Genomic DNA, 18,498 nt, shown 5'->3' on the forward strand with positions numbered 1-18,498 from the left:
TCATACTACAGGGAGCTATAAATGTTTTATATCTCAGTGATCGTAGGTAGTGTTTTGCTTCGAAGGGAAGGAAGGCTTTGAATTATAGCTAAAGAGCTAAGAGATTTTACTAAAGAGCAATTGGTTTGTACCGAAAAGCAGTTTGGTTGATTAAAGAATCATTTGAAGTTTGTATAATCGTAGAGATTGTATTTTACAAAGGTTTGGAGCTTGAAGGCCTTTGACTCTATTTATAGGCAGCTAGGGAAGAGCAGCCTCAATCATATTGATCATATCAATGGTTGCAATTCATGGTTGGTAGCCTTCTGTTGAGATTTATGGTGCATTACACAATTGTTGTGGTGATATCAGCATGTCTGGTGATGCATTCCTTGTTCTACGAGAAGGCGAGAGATTCTCGAATCTGATTGTTCGCGTGGCAGACATGCTTCGGGGAAGGTCGAGTGAGAGTCCTCGGACAATTATGGATTGGTGAGAAATGATCGCACGAGCCCTAGGGAAGTACCCTAAGTTGGGATTTGGAGTTAATGGGTCGTTGTCGCACGACTTTGCGTAAAATAAAAATAAACTGACCCCAAAGCAAGTCTTATTTTTATTTATGGTCCAAACATTTTCACTCTTAATAAAGTACAGAAGCTTTATGTAATCCCATGTAAGAGGAGTTTTGAAGAATGTAAATCTCACATTGGAGACTTGACATATATATGAATAGTTTCACCTTTAATACTATCAAGATCGTCGGTAAATCACACATGTTAGTATATTATATATACAGAGATGATATATGTGATTTGAAATAAACTACTGATTCAACTCTAAAATTTTAACACAAACAAGCTAGGAAGCTGAAATTCCCATGTGAAGACAAACAATCTCCATATTAGAGATACGTGTGAAACTATTATTACGAGTGATGTTAACCATTTATAAGAATCCAACAATGGCTAAACGGGGCAGGCAGTTATATAATGTATCAATATGCCAGTTTCTTTCATGGATAGTAATAGTACTTTCAACTGACAGTAAAATGAAAGTGATCCTTCACCAAAAACTATGAAAGTGATCACAAGATAGCTTGGCCCCAAGAGTTTTCTATCCTAGCTTTTTACATGACCTTTCATATATCATGGTGTGAGAGGATATATTAAGGATGATACTATCACACGTTCATTTTTACTTTTCACATGCACCTTGTTAATTTTTGTCATTTAATCTTCTTCAATTCATTCGATCTAACGGCCAGAAATTAAAAGAATTGTGTAAGAGATAAAAAGAGGTGTGTGAATAACATCACCCTATATTAATGTACCCTATATTCTCTATCTAATCTATCAATAAAGCTCTTGAATTAACCACATGATGTATCAGACACAATCTTGCATGTGGCTAAGTTGACAATTTCATTTCCTTTCCCATACTAACCACTTCAATCGTACACTCGTTGTACAATGACATAGGGATGCCCCAGCTCCATGAGTGGACAATGTCTTCCTCGATCTCTTAAAAATATGAGAAATGCTAAGAGAATTTTTTTTAAATGTTAATATCTATAGACTTTCTAACACTTCACAGTTCAACGTTAATTTACATGTTAATATTATAAAATATTATGTTAAAAATATGAAATGACATAGAGTTCCTAAAAAATTATTTTTGAGAAAATCCCCTTAACATTTATATTAGGGCTTCACAACGTGGATGAAATATATATATGTAAATCCACGTGCATCAACGTTTAGGACTCAGAAATTGCTAACGCATCCAATTACGACAGCTAAAAACCACTTTACTTGCAGACTCCTAATATTCTGAAAGGAACCTCTAGATTAACTTAACCTTGTTAATCATTGTTTTTATTGGCTGACAATATATTCTATATTTATATATCAGCCATCTTAGCCGTTAGTCGCGATAAATTGGTAAAGAAAATTGTACTGCCAACACTGCAATTAATACAAAATGCATGTTATTATGGAATGGAAGTTTTTAGGACAGTGGGTTGGACAAGGAATGTTGAGCAGTTAAAAATTAACGTGTGCAAAAAATGAGTGTAGCGAATGTAAGAATGTTTCGTTGGACGTGTGCGTAAACGATAAAAGATAGGATTAAGAACGAAGATAATTGAGGTAAAGTAGGAGTGGCCGCAATTAAATATAAGATGAGAAAAAATCGGTTAAGGTGGTTTAGACATATAAACTGAAAACCTAACAGATGCTCCAATTAAAGAATGCGACTATGAGACTCTAGGCAAAAGCTGTAGTTGAAGATCTAAAAAGACTTAAAAAGAGACTTTTAAGAAATGATGTGAAGTACTTGGAGCCAACAACGGAAGACATGATGCAAAACTGAACTCATTAGCGTTCTAAGATTCAATCAACCCTACTTAAGGTTTGGTTGTTATTGTTGTTACAGTGGCCCTCTTCCTCCTCTGCTGCATGAACGATCGATCGAGCCGACTAGCACAACTCTTGAGTCTCAAGTTTCTTGTGCGTGATGGAATATCATATGAATTGAGAAGAAGAAAAGCGATCACACATGGATGATGAAGTCACTCCATGTTACCTTGTGGATCCTACACCTTGATGGTTACCATGAATAAGCATTCCACAAGGTCCACAACATGCAACATATGGTTACTTTTGAGCATGACACAAATTTTGGACCACTTGGTTATTATTTCATGTACAACTTGCAACGTACTTACAACCTCTGCATGAAACAAATTTTCACAATACTTGGTTTTCACAAGTTCACGTGACTTTTCTCTCTACCATCATGTAATAAAAGAGATACACATAATAGTTACAAGACATACATACCACAACATGCAACATACTTACCTTTGTCACGTGACGTGCAGTTTGGGGGCTCCCATAACTCCTCTCTCTATTTCTCGCATTGTCGCGTGGTAAGAAAGAAAGTCATCTTACATGATGAGATAACTACAAAAACGTTGCAAGTAGCCCTTTACCACAGTAATGAAAATGAGTTAAGCCATTGCATGACGGTGTGAGTTCGAACCTCATCGGTGGGTAATCTAACAAAATCTACATTTGACAAAAAAAAGACTACAAAAACGTTATACAAACTCGTTTTATGCAAGTTCTTTTCTCAAATAACGAACATTATTATTTGTTTTTAGAGTTATCTTACACTGATTGCAACCTCAAGCTGTTAATTGTACTACTGAACTCAAACAGTGCTTGCAGTGAAGCATATTCTGGAAGAGTAGCTTGAGAAGAATACGGGAAAGATAAAATATTTCGAGTACTTATTGAACTTCCAACTTCAAAAATGGTCCAAAATGATAGGCATAAAAAGTGATAGGGCCATTTGATTGGATAACAGTATAGTAGGGACCAGGACCAGCATAATGCTTTAGAATTGTGGTAGTTGGTGAAACTACGTCACTATGTTCACGTTTGGACCGTTTGGTTGTTATACTGGCTAAGCAAATAAAATTAATTCTTGTATACAAAATCAAACCTACCTTAAAATTATTGTTTATTATAATGAACGTTCATTGCCTCTTAACCATGTTATAATTAATTTACGTGTTATATAATTGATTTATGCATTATATGATTGTTAATTAGCACGTGCTGAAAATAATAGATTAATTAATTTAAAAAGACACACGAAAGATAGAAATGTCTGACAACGATAATAACAACATTAGCATAATTTGAAATTCGAAGCTACGGAACTTCAAATTTCAATGACTAAAAATTCTAAAAAAAAATAGTGAAAATATAATCATAGTGATTTTTTAGGGACAGAAACAGAGGAAAAGGGCTTAAGTGGCAACCCAAAAGGACTCCGGCCAATTCATGACCATCTTCTTGTTTCCACGCCCACCTTCCTTACATCTGCTTGGCCTTGGGAGCTTCTTTTCCATCCCCTTTTCACCCCCAACATTTCCACTATTCCCTTCCATATCCTCATTTTCAACGTGTTCATTCTTCCCCTCCACCTCCTCTGTTTCAACACTTACAGTATCCCCCTGCATCTCCTCTGTTTCAACATTTTCAACCTTCCCATCAATCTCCTCAGCTTCAACTTCACCACCATTTTCTTCGTTTTTTGCCTCGATTTTAAACTCGTCATCTTCTTCAACTTCTTCAAGCCCAACTTCTTCAATAATGTCACAGTTAGGGGATGAAATGTCCTTCAGCAATGTAAGCCTGAGCCTCCCATCACCGCGCTCCGCCTGGAAATTGGCGGTGGGAGGGGAGACTACAGTGACAGCTTTCAAAACCAGCCGCCCGCCTTCCCGGTGAGGCGTCACTTGGACACCATTGGAGCCACTGATAGATGTCAAAGGAGGAGGGAAATTTGTAGTAGTTGCACTACCACTTTTCAATCTCTTTGGTGTAGCTTGAACATTGTTGTCACCCAGTATTTTTGGACTCTCACTTGTAATAGTAGTAGTTGAACATCTAGGGTTAGGGTTAACCTCCCCACTACTTCCTAGTGAGAGCAAAGGACTTTCAATCTTGTGTAACAAAAGAGAGAGCTTGTCGCCACCATTTTCGCTACCCGTCTCGTTACCTAAGCTTTCAGTGCACATTTCCAAGCTTCTTGGACTGAGCACTGAAGCAGAGCGCTTAGCGAGCGGGTGGACATAGACTTTCTCTGCTTCGCTTTCGCTTTTGGCGGTTTGAGTTGGGTTGCCCAGAGACTGGAGGAAGCTCCAGCCAGCTACTTCAACTTCCTTGTTGTCCTTCTTGTTGATCAAGTCCAAGTTATCAATTTTTTCGAGGTGGGATGTTTTCTCTGGAGATTCGGGGAGGAAATTTGACCCCGGTGGATTCAGTTTGAGGCGAACAAGAGGCTCGAGGCATGATTTCATCACTTGATGACAGACAGTGCTTGATGTTGAAGACATGTTGGTATGCAAAATAAGAAGGTGAAAAAAAAAAAAAGCCAGAGGCGTTTGAAAAAACAGAGTAGGAGCAGAGAGCTTGAATTTGGATGAAAAAAGGTGAGGAATTTGAAGGTGTTAGAGAAAATTTGCAGGGAAATCCGGCAAAGACTTAGATTTAAAGAAAACCCAAGTTAGCGAAATTGCAGATAGTTTGAGAAAAAATGGAAGGGGAGGGCTTGAATTTATAGCATAGAGATGGTGGCGTTTTTTGTAAATATGTTAACTTTCCACAACTGTGGAGTGTGGACTGTAGTGAAGAAGAACTTTTGTGCCTACTAGAATAATACATTTATGATTTACTATTTTCTCAAGAAATTAAATAAATTTCTCAAGACCATAAAGTGTGGGCTGTAGTAAAGGAGAACTTTTGTGCCCACTAGAATAATACATTTATGATTTACTCTCTCACACCATTAGATGAGAAATTTTTTAGTGTGCCGGAAATACGTTTTAAAATATCAAAGATCATGATACAAGTGGTTAGAATTATTTTTTCCAGTATCGAACCATTTTTATTATAACATTTGATGTACCGGGTTATATTTCCGGCACACTAAAACATCTCTCCTACCACACATATAAAATATAAAAAATAAAATGATTTTGGACGGTGGTAATGGCATTTTGGGGTTGCAGGGCAAACCAAATCATTAGGGCATGTTTCGTTGAGTCTCTAAAAAACTCTTGTTTAATATGGTCTTCCAGTATTAAAAGGTTGAAGAAATATAATAGTTTTGACTTTCATTTGTATGATTTTAATAAGAGCCGGTTGTTGTTGTTGTTCTTTTTTTTTTTTTTTTTTTAACAAATAATCTACAATCTACATTAGGGAGTGAGAGAGTGAGTTAAGTCTCACAAAGGTCTAACAATAATACAGTTCAAATCCTCTCACTTACAAGTGAAGAAGATACCACTAAACTGTAATACGAAGTAGCCCTCTATGTGTAACACCTTGTTTACTTGGTTGAGATTAACAAATTTTCCATCGTACATTTAAAAATCGTCTATGTTTACATCAGTTAAACTGGTTACCGTCTCGTAAATAGCGAGTTCGTAACTAATTTATTTCCCAAAGTGCAAATAATATCGTTATATCAAGAAAAAAGAACATCTACAAAATATTAGTTAAATTAGATATCTTCCACTTATTCTATGGCCTCAATGGTTTTAGTAACAATTAAGACCATCTTGATGAACTGTTCATTTATTTGGTACATATGAATGTTTAAACAAACTTCTAATTCAGTTCAGTGTTTTTTTTTTTTTTTTTTTTTTTTGTAGAGATGATTTTTAAATTGTGCTTATGACAATAGACAATTAAGTGCACAAGGAAACCAGAGATAACTATAATTAAGTAGACATCTATACTGAGGTAATAATTTTTAGGAATGACTTGGGTGTTATTCTTGGCCGCTAAGACAACTCTTTTTTGTTGTTTAACTATAAATAATTGTGGGGTTGAATCAATTTTTGTGAATAAAACGAGTAATTGCCTCATTTGATAGGGAACATAAGGCTTTCTCAGCCATTTGCATTTACTGCCAAATGAAAACCAAACAAACAGACCAGATAGGAATTTGATATTTTTATCCACGCAATCTATTGCATGTGTTCGGGTCAGAAACTACGTTTGTAGTGTGTGTTTTACAACTACTTATATTATAATACGTGTATTAATATCTTACGTAATTATACTCTAGTATCACATAGTAAGGTTTCGCAAAGAGAAATTTTCAATGTGCATAGAGCATAGGGCAGTACGCCACATCTTACATACAATTGGAAGAACATTTAAAAACGAAAACTTTCCTCTTATTGAGTAATGACATATGATGTGTCACCCGTATTCTGTGCAGACCGAAAAATTTCTCCACAAATGCCGGACTCATTTTCAACTAACTGATTGCTTCAACTTCCATACAAAAAGTTTGCAGTCAGCATAAAACATATAAAATGACCGACCAATTGAGATTCTGAGAAGAACCCATGGTGGAGACTTAATTAAATTTAAACCTGACTTTGCTTTCTTCTAAGGCAAGAGTTTACCCCTAATCATGAAGCTTATTGTGCACTCAAAATTCCAAAATTGTAGCTATTTTACTCTTTGGAACAAAAGAAAGCAACTTGATCTGCGCTTCATCCCCCCTATTTTGCTAAAATCTTCTTTGGTTAGGTAAATTCCAAACATGTACGGACATATTTGTGTGCTTTAAACAACAAAATTTTTTGTTTCGGTTTAATTGATACAAAGTATTTTGATTTTAAGATTACACGTGATCCTTTGTTAACTCACATAGGCACACATGTTCATACTTGTTAGGCAAAATTAACACCAATGAAACTTCCCGAGCATTTGAAATTGAGTCATAAACCTAATAACCTATTAGGCTTTTAACCTAGTTATCTGAATAGAGGAAGTCTCATGTTCAACTGATCTTAATGATGCAATGATGATACTGTTTTTGTAATGAGATCAATATTGTGCTATAGCTAGTTCTATTGTGATGCATGGGCACAACTCGTGGACTAGTTACTTGTTGTAAAAATATCATATTGTTTGTCAAAAAAAAAAAAAAAAAAAAAACCCTGGTTGAAAGGAAATATTGTGGTTCATGCACCAAATCTTGCATTAGCACATCCCTGCAGGCAATAACCCCAGAGCGAGTTTGCTTAATTAAAGCAAATTACCGAGCCAACATGCTTTGCTACATAACGGAACAAGAAAAGACCCCCGAACCATTTTTAGTCATGAAATTTACAGCTAAATAAAGGGTTTTATTTCAATTAAAGTTGATCTAGCCCACTTGTATCCAGCTGACGCGAAGTGGAGTATGGCTTGGCTCTCAGCTGGGTCGTTGATTTTCTCATTCTCGTTTTATCATTTTGCACTTATTTTTTTATCAATTGATCCTCATTTAATTATTGAATTGAAATGCTAAAAAAAATTAAAAAGAGTGTGCATGGGAAGAACATGAAAATGTGAAAAATCACTATTCGTCCTTAAACCCCTAATCTGCTTTATATTGTGTGGCCTGAATCATGCATTAATTTCAAGAATCAATGCCTCTGTAATTCAAGGAACTGCGACTAGTTTCGAAATCAAAGAAAAATAGTACTGCAATACTATAAATTACTATATTTTTCCCATCAGAAAGAGACTAGGGCACTGAGCAGCAAGATGAATGCTTTGCCTAAACTGGTTCCGATAACAAAAATCCCAGACCGTCCCATGCTTTCCTAATATTAGATAAGTATAATTCCTTCCTTATCTGTCATCGTACTCAATAAAATCCAAATTATTTTAAAAAAAAATTGGATCAGAATTTACTGTAATTTGTGGAAATGGAAATCAGAAGTTATATAAACCTGACAATTTGCATACGTGAAGTTCATATTGTTTTTATTGCCCGTTCTCAGGGCCTATAATTGTCTGGGAAGATCCAATAGTTATAGATGTGCATTATTGGAGATTTAACTCTAAAAATTACACATTTTTATGAATAATATTTAGCTACTCAAAGGATGAGTAGGAGTTCAACTCAAAATTGTTCGTTGTCAATTCATAGAACTTCGTGTTTAGGAGTAGAACGTTCATATTATAAATCACTCTATAAAATTCACCTCTGCAAAAAATCAATCAAATATAAAGTTGTTTAGTCATTGAACTGTATAAAAATAGATAAACGGAACTGATAAAATCATTACAAACCTTCTACATATGTATTTACTACAATAGATTGACTAAACAACTTTAGTTTTAGTTCATTTTTGTAAAGGTGTTCTTTACAGAGTGATTCATAAGATGAATGATTCTGATCATAAGCACGAAACTCTGTGATTCAAACACGGAGAATTTTGAGTAGGAATTCCTACTCATCTTTGAGTAGGCAAGCATTTTTCCATTTTTATTTGCATGAATTTTTTTTTGTTTGTTTACTATTGAGGTCATGTTACACCATCTTTTGAGAACATACATTTAGCTAGCTCATAATTTAACAGATAGGTACACTGCAGGCATGTTTTGATGCTCGAAAATGCTCGTCTTCGAATCTTGGCTAACATGAATAATTTGACTTTGCACGGGGTTTCTCCGTATATCTCCTTAATTAGGAGAAGATGATTAGTGATTAGTTTTGGTTCCCCTCCCTATATATAGTTCATGGAATCAAATAGGAAAGCAAGATTTAGAGACCCAGGCATTCTAAATGTGAGAACTTGCTCCTTACACAATAACGCTATTAACCAAATTAAAACATAGAATTATGTCTTGAAGGACAAACACAATTTAAGAGTTGGGCCATTTGATATGAATAGTGTGCTTGCCTTTTAGCATCCGAGTTTCAAACACCCTCTTTGTAAATTAGGGTGTCTAGAAAACTGTCATTACTATTTTTTATATTTCCTTTGGAACAGAAATATAGTGTATTCCTTACGGTGTGGACCAAAAGCATCTTACTCAACTTTGGTAATTTTAACCAATACTTATAATAATGGAATCCATTATTGAAACAAAAGAGAGATTAGTAAATAAAGATGCGAAAAAAAAACCTGTGATCAGATTAATATATTGACAAGGGCCAAGTTGGATATTTGGCCACGTGGGATAGGGTCATCGGAAAGTAGTAAAAAAATTAGAATTAAGACCTTTATGGTGAAGTCCGTTATGAATTATGCCCAAAAATAAAAGTTTTGTTAACTTTTAGTTAATATCATGCGTGCGAGCCTCATGTGTGAGGTTAACTTTGTCATTTACATGTCGTCCTTGTGTTGTGAAAAGAGTTCTTTCCTGATATACAATAAATATAGAAATACAATAAGATTCTAAACTTAATTACAACACTCTTAAGTATATGATTTTCAATGAAAGACTTAAAAGATAAATGATTCAAATTGTTAAACTACATTACGAAGTGGACCTAACAAATGTGTGAAAAAAAAATGTCCCAAAGTAAATAAAATTGATCAACCAACTAATTTTCATACTAAATGATTAGAAATTGGGTGAAACTTTCTTAATAGTGGTTTAAGATTCACCATGCAATGTGGTTAGCTAGCATTAGGCTGACAAGAATATTTTGCTCTTGTACATGTTCGAGCCCTAGCCATTGACTTTGCTTTTAAAAATCTTTTACGTATCTCTGATTTTGTTTTACAATGGCCAACCAGAAGAAAATAGACCTTTGAAATTTTGTAACCAATAAAATGGGTCTCTTTGTTTCACCTAGTCTCTTCTCTAGTTAAAATCCTTAAAGTTCGGTTTAATAATAATTTAGAGGTTAAATTCTCCCTACACTCTCTGCCATTTTATTTTTTTGTATAATGTTTTATAATGTTGATATCAAAATTGAAGTAAACGGTTAGATGACAGAGAATCCATAAAAAGTATCACTTTTGAAAGAGTCCTCTTAGCATTTTTCAATAATTTATCTCACCCTTTCTACCTTCTTCCACGAAAAATATGCAAAAACAAAAATCGGTTTTAAAATTTTATCAAAAATAAAAGCTAAAAGAGCACGAAATAGACAATAAAAGAGCTTTTGACAATGTTATATATGACTTGTAGGTTTAGTGCAACCAAATTTTATTTTCAATTAAAAATTTCATAACCAATTCTAGTTGTGCATACTCTTTTTCTTTCGTAATCCTAATAATTTATAAATTGGTCATCTCAACTTTATGATCTTTACCAAGAAAGATGATGGAATCGAATTAATGGTTTCTACAAATATGTTAACAAAGCGCACTCCTTCACACTTTTGACCATGTTAGCGACAACTTTTTCTTCCATTAATTTAAACCATGCGTGTATAGTTTCATGCAAGAGGGCGAGTCTTAGCACAACAAAAATGTTGCTCTTTTGTGACTAGAAGGTTACAGATTTGAGTTGTAAAAACCGTCTCTTTACAAAACAAATAAAGTTGCGCATTTTAGACGTTCTACTCTCATAAAACGGAAAGCTTTATTCTCTTGGAATCGCCATTTTTATACGTATATAATTTTCACTTAGACAAAAAATAAACATAGGGTACTTGAATCCTGCAACATGTCCTCAAGATAAATGGCTGCCTACTAATTATTGCACTAAATTAGCAGACATAAGCTATAAAAACTAGTGGCATTTGATCCCACAACCAAACAACTTTATGGACGGTATATGTAGATAACTAGATATCATCATTGGGCTTCAAACTTAACTTTCCAAATGTTTAATTGTAGTCCTTCGATCATAATTGTCATTTATAAGGAAGTTTATTAGTAGTGCAGTCGTGTGTCTTGACAACTGTGAATGTTAGTGAAAATAATAATCGGGTGTGAAACACCACTTTCTCCCTTTTGGTCATGTGGTTGAGGATGTGTAGTCGATGCCAGAACATAACATTGCAGATGATTTTACGGTTTAACCATATTGGTCAAGCTAATGGTGATGCACACCGTCTTGCTCGATTTGCTTTACATATAGGTGTAGCTTGCACTTGTTTTCTATACGTATGAATTGTGGAACTTAAAAGAAGGTAAGGAATACTTAGAGTTAATGGAAGATTTGGCGCAAAACTGAGCGCAATAGTTTTCTAGGATTCACATTTAGTGGGATAACGCATGGTTGTTGTACTTTTTTTCTTGGTTAAGTTGAAAGTCTCGACAAAATTTAATAACGCTATATTATGCACTCTATCCTCTTGTACAATAAATGTTATCAATGAATATCGTACTATTCTCGGGGCACACTTAATGGCATGGATCAGTACTTAGAATTTTAATCAAGAGTTGAGTAATATTAACCACCAACTAAAGAGGAAATGTTCACTCTCCTCCATTAACACCAACTTGACAAAAGTCAGTGCGAATCATTTCTTGTCGGTTATAAATTTACTGTAAAACGTGAGAGCACAGGGTTTTCAGTTCTTCCTTTAGCTTACTATTTACCCGATGTTACTGGAGCTTGAAATTTGCTAAGCATGTCAAACAAATTTCAAGGGTGAGTCTTGGTGCAACAGAAAAGATTACTCCTTTGTGACAAGTGAACGGTTCGAGGTGTGATAATAACCTATTTGCAAAGCAAAGGTAAGGCTGCATGTGATAAACGTTCCCCCCAACACTCGCAAAGTAAGGAACCTTGTTGGCTTGGAATCAGCTTTATGTCAAACAAAATTCACATCCCTTCACTTCAAACTTCCATGTAATATTTCTTATTGATAACTAACAATATATTACACTTAATACCCCAAATCAGGGGATGAAATTTTAACACACGGAAAAAGATCAAACGTAAACCGTACAACAATTTTACAACAAGAAGCCCTAACTGCCTAGGACGGCTAAACCCCACCGGAGATCACGATACGTGAAGATTTTGGATTTCGATTCGAAGTGTTTGAAGTTGTTTATCAACATTGGATATTTCATCTTGAAGCTCTAGGAGTTTGTCTAGTCTCTGCTGCGCAGTATCTTGGTAAGGCTGGCTAACGTTCTTCACGAAGATTTCCATATTTCCAATAGCTTCAGAAAGATCATTCTGCATGGCCTCTTCAACTTCACGTGCCAAGGCATCTGCAGTCCTTTTCACCTTCTCTATCATCTCTTGCCGACGAGATGGAAATTTTGAGATTACTAGTAACCTATATCAAAGAAGAAGCAAATAATACACATGAATTATACGTCGCAGAGGAAAGGAGTTCTGCCATGTTTGAGCAAAACTTTGACATATAAGCTTCAAGAATTGAAAGATATCTGCAAGTAAATGAAGGCAGACACGAATAGTCAAATTCCAGAATACACGTTACCCGCCAGCTGAGGCAAGACCAAGAGCAAGAAGATCTTCTAATGTGGTCGGCAGCACAGACGTCAGAAGTGAAGCAGATAAACCAGCCGCTCCAAGTCCACCAAAAGTTGCCAGAGACTGCGGTTGAAGAAAACAATGTCCAAAACAGATTGACCCAATCATAACTAGTTCTTCATCAAGAACATCAACTTTTAGTTCATATTCTATACTGAGCTTACCACTTCACGTATTTCTTGATCAAACAATTTGGAAGCAGCACTGGTACTGAAGCCCTCTATCACTTTCAAGCTGAGTTTGTTTACTTTCTTCAGCGAATTCTCCGAATGCACCCCACCGTATGGATAGACAAATGAAGGCCAACGTTTTTCAAACATTTCTGCATACATCCTTCCTTCACAAGCACTGTCTGATTGCAACCATGTCACATATTCTGCAAGTTGTTTCTTTATGACAAGATGTTGAAATTAAACAAAAAAAAAAGAAAAAAAAAAGAAGAATTAAAACCCATAAAACCAATAGATAATGGAAGAAAAAACAATTAGAGAATATAATTCTTTTAATTCCTATGCTGAACAGGAGATGAAATTCTGTCTTATGAACTCATACAGGCATAATCCTTGCATAATTCAAATTAGACTGCAGGGCTTGACAAAGCAATAGGGGAAAAAGCTATTAACTTACTTGCACATCTGAAAATGCAGGACCCATTACGTCATTTTGAACCCTCAAGGTGGTAGCAATCGTGGAGGATTTTTCCCCTTTGAAAACATAGTTAGCAACAAGATCAAGATTTGATAATTGCAGAGTAGCTTCTATGAGTTCAACAACACGTGATTTTGTAATATCAATCTGCAATTTCACGTACATGCACAATGCATTAACTCATGTTCGAAAATATATAACCAATAATGAAATTGAGGTTCCACTATAAAACCAATTGGCAATATGGGGAATAGCCCAAGATTATATAAGCACATAGCAAACCTTGTCCCTCACCAATGTGGGACAACTCTCAACACACCCCTGCACGTGTTCACCAATGTGGGACAACTCTCAACACACCCCTGCACGTGTGGCGGATTTTCAAGCCTACACGTGGACAACAACTGGGTGACGTGGAGCGCGTGTGGCCATTGGGCTTCACACATGGACAACCTTGCTCTGATACCATAATGAAATTGAGGTTCCACCATAAAACCAATTGGCAATATGGGGAGTAGCCCAATATCATATAAAAACATAGCAAATCTTGTCCCTCACCAATGTGGGACTACTCTCAACAACCAATTTGCCACTGAATCAAATTGTGCAAAACATACCACAGATAAAATTCTTCTTCTCCAAGCGATGCTTTCATTTTCCATCTTAACTGCATAGTTCTTAACACTGCCAACTATATCTTTTATTGAGGCCAAGTCCTGCTTGGCATATCGGCAGTCCTGTGTCACAAGAGTTTCACAAGCAGAAAGTAGCTTTTCTGCAATTGCTACCGGTGTTTCCAGTTTAATTTTCATTCTTTCCATTCCTGTGCTTGTTGACCCATCTAAGAAACTATACAAGAAATTCTCAAGTTCAGAGAAATTACTACTTTTCCACTGAGCATCAGATGTCGATAGTTCTGCATAATCTTTCCCAAACATAGAAGCTGAAAGTTTTGCTTCAAGTGCAGAGCGTGCAGACACAGGAAATAAAGTCACATGTTCAGTATTCAAAAGTTTTTGTGTATTCTTCTTGATGAATGACATAGCTTCCTCAAGCTGCAGAAATAATGAAATTAGATAAAGCAACATGAAGACAATTGAGAAGCTCAAACGGATAGAAGCATCATATTAACATGTTTTTTTTCTGCAATAGGATTACTAAAGGTAATATCAACATTCAATATGCATGAAATGCTAGAACCTCATGGGCATTGCGGTAGATATCAGATTTATTCAAGACAAACACAACTTTCTTCTTCCATTGCTGAGTATAACGAAGAAACGCAACCTGGAGAAAACACCAGCGACAAAATTGAATTCAGCTTTAGTGAAAATAATAATGAATAGGTAAAACTATTGCACTAGTCTAAAATATATAATTAACCAAAGTCAGAATCAGTTAAAAGACTTTAAGACCCACATCAATGTCATTCTAGCCATATAGCTCAGCTATTTGCAGCTTTGGACTATTACCTACTAGGGAGAATCCTTACATAAACCTTGTCATGAATCATATTGGAATAGAGGGGAAAGATATTTCCTAGATGTATATTTTAACTAGCATCCTGTTATTCTGGATAAATTAATCTTTTTTATAAGAAAGAAGCCTGGACAAAAGAATGAGATGCAACCATAGAAGCTCGTGAAATCTTTATTTGTCAATTTGTAGTCTATAGATGCATTGAGCAGCATGTCATGCAATTTGACGAACAAACAAATCATACCTCACTTTCAGTTAACGGGCGATCAGCAGAGATAACAAAAAGAAGCAGATCAGCACGGGGCACAAATTCCTCAGTAAGGCGTTGTTGCCTCTGGAGAATCACATTAGTTCCAGGTGTATCAACAACGTTCATCTGCGTCCAATTTAAAATCAAATAAGTACATACTACAAAATGTATTTTTAATCATAAAGTAGCATTAATCTAATCCTAGGAAGATGATAGACTAGCTGTGCAGTAGATTTTGTTCTGCCTACAACACACAACTTTTTATCTTGTGCATCCAACCATCATGACTCTGTGGCTACTTACGTATGATATGTAGGATATTCAATTAAACAAAGGCACACTAACCATATAAAAAAACCTATTAATAAGGGATTGTACTATTTGAACTGAATATAAGAGTTTGAAATCTACTCACTTCTTTAAGAATCGGAGCAGGAAGGTAGCATATATATTGACCATCTGGAGGCCTTTCACAACGCTGTTCCTCACCAGCATCCATCTCAGTATACCGTAAGAAAGTAATCTCATTAGTTGTAGGAACAACCCCGTCTTTAAGATATTTATTCCCGAGCAGGGCATTAATAACAGTTGACTTGCCAGAGTTAAATTCACCCTGTTGACAAAAAGAGAGAAAGTGTCATAGGAGAACCACCATAAACATTCTGACATAGTTCATGAATAAAGCCAACTGTAGAAAATGACACGATACTCCCCTCATGATTTTTCTAGCTCAAACATGACAAATAACTAAATTAAGGTGATGATTATTTTCAATGAGTAGTACAGTCATGCACCTTCTAAAACAGTCAGTTTGGAAGCATTAATCCAAACAAAGACCGAACAAGAACTGGTGCCTTTTGGCAAATTGAAGGCAAAATGACCACTCATGTGACCAAACGTATTGTCATAGGCGTATATAATAGCAGAAGAGACATAGTGTAGTTAATTCCTAAAGGTTAGCTAAGGGTGTATAGATGATAGAACCAAACTATTCGTCGGGTCTATATTTGAAACCAATAATGGCTTACAAATTTACACATCTCTGAACTTTTTTATTAGCAATTCTCACAAACTACTGCATAACTGTTATCAAAGGCCACCTAAATTCTATATTCTATATTCTATATTCTATAAAGAAAAGAAGGATTCACATGAAATATAGAGCTAATACCAATGTATATTCCTGGAACCACAATTTGTTGAAGTTCAGCACACAATTACCACTATAACCAGTAAAAATGGCTCATCAATTTGAGAAACCGCATCAACGAGAAGTGAAACCTCCTCCATCTGTCATTCAAAATCAATATTCCACTTTTAATCATAAAGTATACAAATAAAAATGAATGAAATTATGATTATCTCAATATTAACTTTAACTACCAAATTATTAAATGATCACCAGTGGAGCAGCTTTCTGGATGACATTTATTGCTTTAAGCAACACTGATCTTTCTGCTTCTATGAACTTTTTTTCTCTATCCTCCAATTTAAGAAAACCAGCAACACTTGTACTGTTGATGGGACCATCATGGGCATCCAAATACGTGAGCTTACTTAAGCCTTCAACTTCATCTTGTGTTTCACTATTCAGCATGTACACGATGTCAAACAATTTGCTCAAAGCCTCATCATCAAGCAGCCGGAAATCTTTCAAAGACGTAACTAATCCACCAGCGCCAGATTTCAATAATGCTGGCCCCTCCTTATATAAGGCGTTATAAGAAGTGAACGTGACAAATATTGGTATCTTTACAGTTTTAAACAGACTGTTGAGTGCCAGAAGAATATTTTCCTGTCCGGCAATATCGTATATAAGAAAGTCAGCTCCTTCAGAGTTGGATGCATTTATGGCACCATCTATATCTTGCACGTATCTTGCCACCAAAGGAAGGACAACCGAATCAGATTTAGATGCCATCATTGTGCTTCTTGCTACAATGGTAGGAAGACCTATGTAAGAAGAAACAAACCCATCATTCACCTCCGTTACCAAAAAACACATCACTGACCAAGTCCACGGATACCAAATGTACCAAAATTCAGTAAAGAAATGAGATTTAAACAGATTATTCTTGTTTTGATATCAATCCACTTAGGCTGTATAATTCATTAAGATTAAAACTTGCTAAACTTGAATAAAATACAATGAGTCAACATCAATCATCTTCTAATATCAGAGACGACACAAGCAAAGAAGTTTCATATAATATCATGTGTCTGTATCTGTATACACACACACATGTATCAGAATACTGATTACCCAAGTAGTAAAATGACCTGAAAATGAAGACTGACCTTGATCGGAGAGCAAAACTCCACCAGCATTAGCTGCCGCGGCGATATCGACCCTCTCGGAGATCAACAAGTAAGCGCGGTCTCTAATCACCGACTTCAGCTTACAGGCGGCTTCATAGAGCCTGCCGCCGCTTGAATCACGACCATTAAGCACCAGAACCCCGACCCACTTCGACACCGCCTTGTCTACCAGATCCAAAGCATCCTCGCCGGCAAGGACTTCGTCGGGGTCCAATTGGAGCACGACATTGGGGACCCTAACCTCCGGGCGCTTGAACCCACCTGGGAACTGGGTTCTCGGCGGCTGAGCTTGCGGGGGTTGGGGGTTTTGGCTGGTGAATCCATGAGAGTTCTGGGAGATCGATGAAATGAGAAATTGGGTTCGTCGTGGAGGATGGGCTTTGGTTCGGGAGAGGTGGGGTTGGAGAGATTGGGTGGCGGTTGGGGTATATAGGAGGGGTTGGGTTGTGGATGTGTGGAGGGAAACGAGGGGTACCATGGGAAGAACTTGGAGTTAACTTCAGACAGAGAGAAACAGAGAATAAAGGAGGAAGGAGGAAGAAGGAAGAAGAAGATGGACTTATCTTCTTATCGTTTTAAGTGGTTCTGAATTGCAGCCAGAAAATTAAAAACAATGTGATTCATGGTAATGGACATTGTCGGTGATGGACCACTTCATAAGTAACAGTACATGTGGATATATATTTTTATATCTCTCTTGTAATGTCTCAATGTAATTAAATGTATTAACAATGTGTACGTTCTTCCCTGTCCTCTCGTACTAGGAAATGATCTTTGCAATGCTCCAACATTCTTGTTGACGATGGATCATACTCTGTCACGATATTTTGAACTCAACTCACCAACCGTTTTAATTGGCGAACAATCCAACCCTTGAAACGTGCAACTCCAGATGGTGAATAGCTAACATTGAGGTGCCAAAAAGAATGTTAGCAAGCGCACTCTCGGTGCATAATAAAATAGTTGGAGTCTTAATAATAGCACCCTATGGATATATATATATATATATATGTGTGTGTGTATCATATTGTGATGTACATG

General features: G+C 36.1%; 2 protein-coding genes across 2 annotated transcripts; both read right to left on the reverse strand.

Annotated features, from left to right (window-relative positions):
* Nucleotides 1-3,640: 3,640 nt before the first annotated feature.
* LOC137743528 (protein FANTASTIC FOUR 1-like) lies at nt 3,641-5,057 on the reverse strand. The gene has a single exon (XM_068483442.1). The coding sequence runs from the start codon at nt 4,886-4,888 to the stop codon at nt 3,797-3,799; it is 1,092 nt and encodes a 363-aa protein (XP_068339543.1). The 5' UTR covers nt 4,889-5,057; the 3' UTR covers nt 3,641-3,796.
* A 7,029-nt stretch (nt 5,058-12,086) lies between these two features.
* On the reverse strand, nt 12,087-18,055 carry LOC137742726 (probable transmembrane GTPase FZO-like, chloroplastic). Its single transcript, XM_068482668.1, has 11 exons — nt 17,437-18,055; nt 16,541-17,091; nt 16,360-16,428; nt 15,554-15,751; nt 15,133-15,264; nt 14,610-14,696; nt 14,027-14,464; nt 13,389-13,556; nt 12,926-13,150; nt 12,709-12,824; nt 12,087-12,543 (listed from the first exon to the last, which is right to left on the reverse strand). Exons 1-11 carry the CDS (start codon nt 17,933-17,935, stop codon nt 12,261-12,263), a joined length of 2,766 nt encoding a protein of 921 aa, XP_068338769.1. The 5' UTR covers nt 17,936-18,055; the 3' UTR covers nt 12,087-12,260.
* Nucleotides 18,056-18,498: the final 443 nt, after the last annotated feature.

This window comes from Pyrus communis, chromosome 8 (assembly GCF_963583255.1).
Source record: "Pyrus communis chromosome 8, drPyrComm1.1, whole genome shotgun sequence".
In the NCBI taxonomy this organism is placed as follows: domain Eukaryota; kingdom Viridiplantae; phylum Streptophyta; class Magnoliopsida; order Rosales; family Rosaceae; genus Pyrus; species Pyrus communis.